Source organism: Mycetomoellerius zeteki, unplaced genomic scaffold (genome assembly GCF_001594055.1).
Source record: "Mycetomoellerius zeteki isolate Tzet28-1 unplaced genomic scaffold, Tzet1.0 scaffold10, whole genome shotgun sequence".
Taxonomy (NCBI): Eukaryota; Metazoa; Arthropoda; class Insecta; order Hymenoptera; family Formicidae; genus Mycetomoellerius; species Mycetomoellerius zeteki.
In genome coordinates, this window is record NW_017255911.1 from 80220 (window position 1) to 89904 (window position 9685).

Genomic DNA, 9685 nt, shown 5'->3' on the forward strand with positions numbered 1-9685 from the left:
GGTCTTAAGTCGTAGAAAATTGACCAATCAGTCGAATATGAGAAGAATAATCAACTGTGATTGGTCAATTTTCTACGACTTAAGACCCTACGACCGCTACGACTTCTATTGTAGACCCCGCATAATTCTCAATTCGCAATCCTCAGTCTCCAATGCGTAGTGTGAAGAATAATCAACTGTGATTGGTCAATTTTCTACGACTTAAGGAAATCGATCAATCGAAATTCTTCTTTTCCATGGAATGGAAGGAAAGGAAAGATTCTGATTAGTTGATTCGCTTATGCACTATGCGTTATGCGTTATGCAAGAGTCTGTGCTGCGGCCTTAAGACCCTACGACCGCAACGACTTCTATTGTAGACCCTGCATTAGAGATTCGTTCTCAAAGCGAGTTGGTGACAGGGGCGACACTGACTTTTGAGAGAATTTTTTAACAAAACAAATGAGAAGAAGAACAAAGGAAAAGAATGCCGGTTGACCAGAAACGTATTAACGGGCCAGACGCGTCTACATCGTATGATATTTATACGTACTCCGAAACGAAAGACAATGGAATACAACGTAATGTTCTGAAAAGGCACGACGATCGCTCAGACAACGAACTTAGAAATATATGTAAGGGTATTGAGATTGTGTCACATGTTCTCACGTACAATTAAGTTGACTTTGAAGTCTGAATAACTTAACAATTGCTTATCAAGAAATATTTTGTAGTATTTTATCAGTTTGAATAAAGTTATTCATTTTTTTGTTGAACACATAGAAACAACGATCAAGTTAAGCAATGAATTAGTTGCAAATGTTAATAAATTCTGTCAGTTGAATTAATCAAGTATTGCAGTTGCCATTAAGAATTAGATTTTTCAGTATATCTTATAAGGAGTACGTATAAAATAACTTTTTTGTATAGTTTTAAAAACAGGCATTGTTAGTCAGGCAAAAGGTTCTGCATACATCGAAATGGGTGACACCAAGGTCATCTGTTCAGTTTTTGATCCTAGAGAGATACCGAACAAAACTGGTTTCTGCATGCAAGGGGAACTATTTTGCGAATTCAAATTTGCATCCTTCTCTCATCGCAAACGGAAATTGCATCAGCAAGATGCGGAGGAAAAGGAGTATAGCTTGATATTGCGAAGAGCTTTAGAACCAGCAGTGTGTCTGGTACATAACTTCTCATCTTTTTTTTCATTGGAAATTTTCCTGACAATGTATAAAGAAACACTGTGAAACCAATAGTTTGTACAGTTTTAAAAATATGTAAAAATCTTATTTATCAATTGTTGCCTTTATATGTTTTAATTTTAGCAAGAATTTCCTAATTTCCAAGTCGATGTCTATGCAACAGTCCTTGATAATGGAGGATCTGCATTGGCTGCGGCGATAATGGCAGCTAGTTTAGCTTTGGCAAATGCTGGAGTGCCAATGTTTGGTTTAGTTATTGCATCTACTATTGTAAGTAAACAACTGAGAATTTTAACCAAGTAACAATAATATATGATTGCAATTATATACTGTTCTTAATAGGGCATATGCAATGGAACATATTTAGTAGATCCAACAGATATAGAAGAAACTTTTTGTTCCACAAAAGCTGCATCAGATATGACAAATGATCACGGAATTGTCGTACAAGCTGCTCTTCCACAGCACGGACAAATTTCTGAAATGTTTGTGATTGGCAGCATCAATATGCATACCATGGAGCATTCCATGGGTCTTTTGAGCAAGGCCCACAAGGATATATGTCCCTTATTAGAGCAATGTCTTGTAAAAACTGTGTTTAGCACATTTCGATCAAGTAGCAAAAAAACAAACAAATAAAAATATTAAGTTTTTATCTTTTGATATGATTGTTTATGTTGCCTTCTGAAATGTTTTGTTACCTCTTGAATTATGTTATCGAAAAAATTCGTAATACTTCATCAGTTATAATTACTGTCATCATTCTGATAACCAAATATATTAATGCATATTCATTATATTATACGGACAATATGCTGTTACACATAATATTTTATATCGAGAAAGTAAATGATTGCATGCAGATATTTAGCAAGGTGTAAAAAGATTGTACATCTGTGATTTAAGGAGCATTTATACTTTTATGGCCTAAGGGCCTTAGCAGAAAGCTGACCTATGCCTGGTTTATCCTGAATCTACAATAGATTTATAAGTCTTCAGCCATAAAAAATGGATGAATCATAGTTGATTATTCTCCTCGAATTCGACTGTAATTGGTCAATTTCTTATGGCTTAAGGCTTAAAAGACCTATTGTAGATCCGGACTGCAGATAGAATTTCGAATACAGAGTAGTAAGCCTTAAGGGGATGCTGGAGCCGCCTGTATTACCGATAAAACTAGCGTTTTTGATGTTTTTGTTCCTGTCGAATTTGTTCATAATGGTTTCACAGAATAAAAATTTCTTTTTCCCGATTAAAATGTACACGCTAATGTATTTGTCGCTAGTGTATTTTGTGTTCAAAGCTAAAAAAAAATTAAAAAATACAAATTTCTTTATTCATTTTACCTTCAGCGTTGGTCGCCATACTGAGATAAAAATGGATAAAGAAATCTGTAATTTTTTATTTTTTCCAGCTTTGAACACAAAATACACCAGCGACAAATACATTAGTATGTATATTTTAATCGTGGAAAAGGAATTTTTATTCTGTGAAACCATTATGAAGAAATTCGACAGGAACAAAAACATTAAAAACGCTAGTTTTATCGGTAATACAGGCGGCTCCAGCATCTTCTTAAGCCTTAAGAAATTGATCAATCACAGTCGAGTGTGAGAAAAATAATCAACTATGATTTGTCAATTTCTTAAGGTTTAAAGCTTACTACTCTATTATATTTGTGAAGTAACCCATGCTACCGACGAGATACTATTAAAAACCGTCACCCCAGGCAAATTTTCGGCGGTATAAAAAGGGCTCCAAAGGCCCGGAAGTAATTGAAGAACGCTGACATTATCGACAATTGATATATATTTGCTACTATTAACAAATATTTTTGGTTAATAATTATTAAATTCATGATTTTTTATTACATAAATGCTCTATAAATAAATATGCATACTTGTAAAGTTATAATATCCTATAGCCTATATCTTAAATAAAAATTACAATTTTTCTCTGTAATTATCATCTCTGTTGATAATAAAACTTTGACAATAACACTGAAATCACAATTTTAAAGAAAAATCGAGTATTATTGAGTTTTAAATACATATACACCGATAAACACATCTACTAAACTAATAAATAAATTATAAAATTATTACATTATTATCAGTTTTTTTTACTCTTTAATCACTTCAATATTAACACCGACGAGATATTATTAAAGACCGACATCCTTATGGGAGTTCGCGTCCTTGTTAATATTGAAGTAATTAAGAGTAAAAAAATTGATAATATTGTACTAATTTTATGATTTATTAGTTTAGTAGACGTGTTTATCGGTGTACGTGCATTTAAAACTCAATAATACTTGATTTTTCTTTAAAATTGTGATTTCAGTGTATCGTTAAAGTTCGATTATCAACAGAGATAATAACTGCAGAGAAAAAAATTGTAATTTTTCGGCAATATATAGGATATTATAGCTTTACAAATATGCATATCTATTTATAGAGCATTTATGTCATAAAATATCATGAATTTAATAATGTATTAATCAAATATTTATGTTAATAATAGCAAATTTATATCAATTGTCGATAATGTCAGCATTCTTCGATTACCTCCGGGCCCTTGGGGTCCTTTTTATATCGCCGAAAATTTGCCCAGGATTGACGGTCTTTAATAGTATCTCGTCGGTGATATTAACAAGGACGCGAACACCCATAAAGGCCATGGCACACATGTTTTCATAACAGTAACTATAAGACGTACCGTAAGAATCAGCCAATTAAAATTAAAAGTTCAAAAGAATTCTCTACTGTGATTGGCTGATTCTTACGGTACGTCTTATGATTACTGTTACGGAAGGTGTGTGCCATAGCCTTAAGAATGTCGGTCTTTAATAGTATCTCGTCTGTGCCCATGCCCATGATTCAGATCGTTATCCCATTCAGTCCGTTATCACGTTGGCTAAGAAATTGATGTTACGAGAAAACGAGATGATAATGGAATTACCGTAAGTATTAATTGACAGTATCGAAATGATTAAATGTTGCATATTAAAGATTCGCAGACGGTACAAGTTTTTAAATAGATTTCCGAAACGGGATTGCAAGCTAGGTTATTGTTTCATTTCTCATCTCTTGTTTTCAGGGAAGCTACTTCCTACTTCTGGAAACAAAGCAGAAGGACAACATATGACAGCTGGCCCTTCAACAAATCCGACAAATGCAATGCTGAACGCATGGCTGCCGCTGGATTTTATGTTGTTGGGGACAGCAATGAGCCAGACTTGGTTGAATGTTTCATTTGTAGCAAGCAACTCGATGGTTGGGAACCGGATGATGATCCATGGTATGTCAAGTAACTGATTCATATATACATTTATTAGTTATTTATTTTCATTTACCTGTAATTATAATTCATTGTTTGAATTCTAAGAGTCTATTAATAATTAGATTTTGTGGTAGTTATTTAGAGAGAGAGAGAGAGAGAGAGAGAGAGAGAGAGAGAGAAATGAGAGAATGAGAGAGAATATTCTCTTTACTTCAAATTTTAATAAAAATGTACTCATTCGACATATTTTTACTCAAAAACAAAATAATCTGGCAGAAAAACTCAGCGATCTGCCTTGTAAAACAAGTAATTAAGCATTAAATGTTGGAACTTTAGAGATTAAGATATTTGTCGTATCGACTAAAGCCTGTCACACATAAAATGCTATAACACAGCATAAGCATAACATAAGGCCGCTGAACCAATGAGCATCTTATGTAAATCAATATGGCGACATTATGCTGGATGCTCATTGATCCAGCAGTCTTAAATCAGTATTCATAGTCAGTTCTTATTTTCAAGATCGTCTCAAGTTCAGCCTTGAGGTGTCACAAACCAATAAGAGAGCTGCATTAACGTATTAAGACATTATTTAAGACGGTCTTGAAATAAGAACCGACTATGAATACCGGCCTTAGGGTGTGTTTCGAATTACGCATGAAGCGCGTAGACTGCATAGAAAGTCGTTCCGAATTAGCTATTGCACGCTTCAAAAGCGTTTCAAGAGTGTTACGAATCCCCAGATTGTACAATACTAACCGTATTGACCCCTTTTACACTGAGCACTTGATACGCGTATTAACTAGTAACTTTTTATTATATTATTTTAATTTCAGCAATGTATTTAAAGAATGATGTACTAAATTGGTACAATATGCATCAAAATGATTAATTAAATACACATATCATGTATATGTTTACACGTTTCGCCGAAATTAAGATAATAGAAAGTTACTAGTTAGTACCCGTGAGAGCTTTCCAACATGAGACACAGAGTGACACGGTGTGACACGGTGAATCGTTGCATTCTTGTTATTCGCCAATGTTAAACAAGGATGAGGTGATCGCTACGTCGCACAGTGTTGCTTGTTGGAAAGCTCCCCGTATCAAGTGCACGATGTAAACTAGGCAATTGAATTCTTAGCACTCCTCCCAGCGCTTTAACTGCTTCTCTTTCGACTTGAGGCAGTGAAAGCGTTCGATACGTTGATGCAGTCTATGCGTTTGTTGGATAATTCCAGTGTTAGTAACCGTACGATAATTATCGTACACATACGATAATTTTACTTATATGTACGATGTACGATAGCACTTCATTATCGTACGCCTAAAATACGATAATTTTGTATTTCTGCAAAATTTGCTACTTCTCTCTTAATTTTATATTTTATATACATATTATCAACAGAGTAGGCAGTATATCGACATAGGCTGCGTTCAGCAGACTCAACAGTTTTGCAACCGTTTCATGATTGTCTGCTGAGATAGGACCATTCTTCTAGATCTAAAAGTATGATCCAATCAGCGCGAAGGAAACTTCCAACAGTTGCAAAACAAACGTTCTGCTGAACGCAGCCATTGAGTGCATTCAGTACCACGACCGCTCACTGAATGCTCAGTAAGCTCTTGTATCTGCTTGGTCTATATTTTTAGTTCTAATGGAATATACCAATGGCTGCGTTCAGCAGAAAAAGCAGCTTTGCAACTGTTGTAAAATATACATATGTACTACATACATAAAAAATTGTTTTGTGATATTGACAGTACAAGTAAACTTATATTGTCAACATATGTAAAAAGCCACATTTGTACCGTTTCTTTCTTTTAACGTTTGTTTTAAATATACTAAAATAATCACTTTTCAATTTGTATTTTTAACCTGGATATTATAGAAATACAATTTATTTTATAGGATGTTTAAGCTCTTGCAATCAATAAAAAATATCGGTTATTGTTTCAATGATTGTGTATTAAGGGGCTTCTAAAGTGCCGAATGGGTAATTTCAGCGAAATTGGTTGAGAATTGATCGAGAAATTTTTGATCTATTTCGGAAGCTGATTTCAGCCTAAGTCACTTCAACGTTAAGTAATAAATAAAATTGTTATTTCTCTGATCGTCTTAATTACGGATTAAAATCTTACATATTTCGTATTTAAATTTTGTTCGCGCGCACGCGTGCGATGTATGTACGATAATTTTGGGTTAAATACGATAATTTTACGGCCCTGGTACGATCGGCCACTGTTTCTAGGTTACTAACACTGGATAATTCAGAACGCGCTCAGATTGCACCGACTGCACACTGAAAAAATTTTGGAACAAAACGAATGAATCAAGACTTATTATTTGAATTCCCGATGTTAATAAAGAAGAAAGAAACAAAGTCGTGACTTTATATTTGAATAAAAAAGAATAAAGAAGAATGGCTTTTAGAATAAATCATATAATTAATGAAAGGAACATTAAAGCCTACACTGGTTTTTAATGTGATAAATTTTTATATAGAACTATCATTTAACAACATAATAAATATGTATATAAACGTTTCAACTTTACATTAGGTCATTATCTGCGCAGTATGTGTACGATCGAAGTTGAAATTTTAAATAATAAACTTTCATGGTCTAATATTTTTGCACAATAAATTTATATGAACATTTCATAATCGTGACGATAGTACAGATAAAATAATTACGGCTATCAATGTGATCGTTTCAACAAAATAGCATTCGGTCAATTTACAGTTATGATTCTAAAGAAGATAGGAGTCAGTGTATAATTGAAGGATTCCACTAAAATTCACGAATTTAATTCGAGCAGTATACAGTGTCATATGAAAGCGTAAGTGTTACAGAATTATTGTGTTCTATAGAAGTTTATTGTTTAAAATTTCAACTTTGATTGTACACATACTGATGATGATTCAATATAAGGTCGAAATGTTCATATATTTATTGTTCTCAGTAAACGAGAATGGATTGAAATAAATTAAAAATTGCAATTCATTTTAATTTATCCAAGTTCGCGCTTTAGAACCCGCAGCTAGATTAAAATGAATCGAGATGAATTGATATCTGAGAGCATAAATTCGTTTCTGTTCATGAACATTTATAATTTTTTCTTTATAAATAGAACAGTATTTTTATATTCACTTTGATCGAAACAGGAATATTCCTATTCAATGTACTGTACTCGAATATAAATTCTGGGCTTATATATTTCTATCACATTTTTTATTTAAACAAAAGCGTGTATTTTCATAATTTTTAAGCTGTGATGTATTCATAGCTCACAAATTAACTATGTTGAAATTTTTTTTAACTGAATTCAAACGAGACTTTATTCATAATTTTGAACTGGGATGTATTCAGGATTAACTTATTTACGACATATTATATAAGTATTTTTGGAATCAAATGGATAGAAATACGAAATGTGCTATTCATCATGTTGAATTTGGATAATTGATGTACTTGTATTATATTATTTTTTGATTGAAATGAATTAAATTACGAAGTATGTTATTCATCATGTTGAATTTGAATGATTCATATTTATATTATATTAATATTTTTTTATTGAAATGTATTATAATACGAAACGAGCTATTCATCATGTTGAATTTGGATGTATTCATCTCCGAATTATATATTATTTTTTTATTGAAATAAATTAAAATGCGAAAGAGTTATTCATCATGTTAAATTCAGATGTATTCATGGATTCAAATGAATTCAAAAAATCAAAAGCGCGAATTCGAAAATGTCGAAATAAATTCATTTCTATCCATTTCAATTTATTCTCATTTACTGGGTTATTAAATGATAGTTTTATATGAAGATTATTAAGATTTCGTTGACCGTCCATTTTTAACATCGTCATACTAACGCATAGGTCACGTAGGAAACCGGTCCGAATTCACAAGCGCTTCATGCGTAATTCGGAACGCATCCTTATGTTATGCTTATGTTCTGTAAAGCTGGTTCTACATTGATCGCATCGCAGCATCGCAAAGCGTTGCGGTCCAATCAGAGTCGAGCTAGCTTGACGTTGATTGGACCGCAACACTTGCGACGCTGCGATGCGACTAATGTAGAACCAGCTTTATGCATTTCATGTTTGACAGGCTTTAGGGCCATCACACACAAAATGACATAAACTTCATAACACCATAGCATGAGTCCGCTGAACCAATAAGCATCTAACATAAAGACGCCATGTTGATTTACATGAAATGCTCATTGGTCCAGCGGTTTTATGCTGTGGTTATGCAGCTTATGTCATTTTGTGTGTGAGGGCCCTAAGGATGGATTCAGATCTTGACAAAAAAACAGAAAAGCAGCAGCCAATGAGCAAGTTCAAGACGGCAAAGCGGCTAGGCATGCTTACCGGGCAATTGAATATTTTTGGTTGGGTCTACAGGTAACAACCAACTATGTTCATTTGCTTGGCGAGCAGGCTAGCTGCTTTGTCAACTTGAACGCCCCAATGGCTGCGTTCAGCAGAAAAAGCGGCTTTTATATTAAAGAATTACAACAGTTGCAAAACTGCTTTTTCTGCTGAACGCAGCCATTCAAAACTTGCGCTGGTAGTAAACAGTACAGAAAGCCAAAACCAGCGAACTACCAACACGAGTTCTCGACCAAGCATGCGCTGCGGTCACATTTTCATGTCTTACGCTGACAAATGCATGCGTTTTAGGTACATGTAGTTTATATACAGGGTGATTCAGAATAACCCCGTGTCCTTGCAAAGACGTGTTCCTGACTGAATTCTGAGACGATTTTTCCTCTACGAAAATTTTATCCGACGCTTACTTTTTGAGTTATTAAAGGATAAAGTTACCGAATCACAGGTCGCGTATAGAAGGTAGACAGGGGCGGCGCACTGACCGTCTGACCACAAAGGGCACTCGTTCAGCCGTCTAAGGACACAGAGTTATTACGTTTCACATAACAAACGCTCGCACACACACACATGCGCACACACACGCACACACTTGCGCACATACACGCGCGCGCACGCGCACACACACACACACACACACACACACTCTCTCTCTCTCTCTCTCTCTCTGTCACTTACCTTGCAGAGATTCGTTTTCTTCATACGTCGTAACTTGACGGATAAATTTCACACTTCACGTTTCCATGTGACAAATTAATGTCAAGTAATGAAACAGAGTTTGTTTTTCTTTTAAAGATAGTATCTGAAGATA

At 34.2% G+C, this 9685-nt stretch overlaps 2 protein-coding genes across 2 annotated transcripts; both read left to right on the top strand.

Annotated features, from left to right (window-relative positions):
• Positions 1–380: 380 nt before the first annotated feature.
• Positions 381–1823, top strand: LOC108731232 (exosome complex component MTR3). Its single transcript, XM_018461446.1, has 4 exons — positions 381–614; positions 910–1163; positions 1308–1454; positions 1527–1823. Exons 1-4 carry the CDS (start codon positions 467–469, stop codon positions 1821–1823), a joined length of 846 nt encoding a protein of 281 aa, XP_018316948.1. The 5' UTR covers positions 381–466.
• Positions 1824–4017: 2194 nt separating this feature from the next.
• Positions 4018–4497, top strand: LOC108731182 (Deterin). Its single transcript, XM_018461367.1, has 2 exons — positions 4018–4146; positions 4284–4497. Exons 1-2 carry the CDS (start codon positions 4112–4114, stop codon positions 4495–4497), a joined length of 249 nt encoding a protein of 82 aa, XP_018316869.1. The 5' UTR covers positions 4018–4111.
• Positions 4498–9685: the final 5188 nt, after the last annotated feature.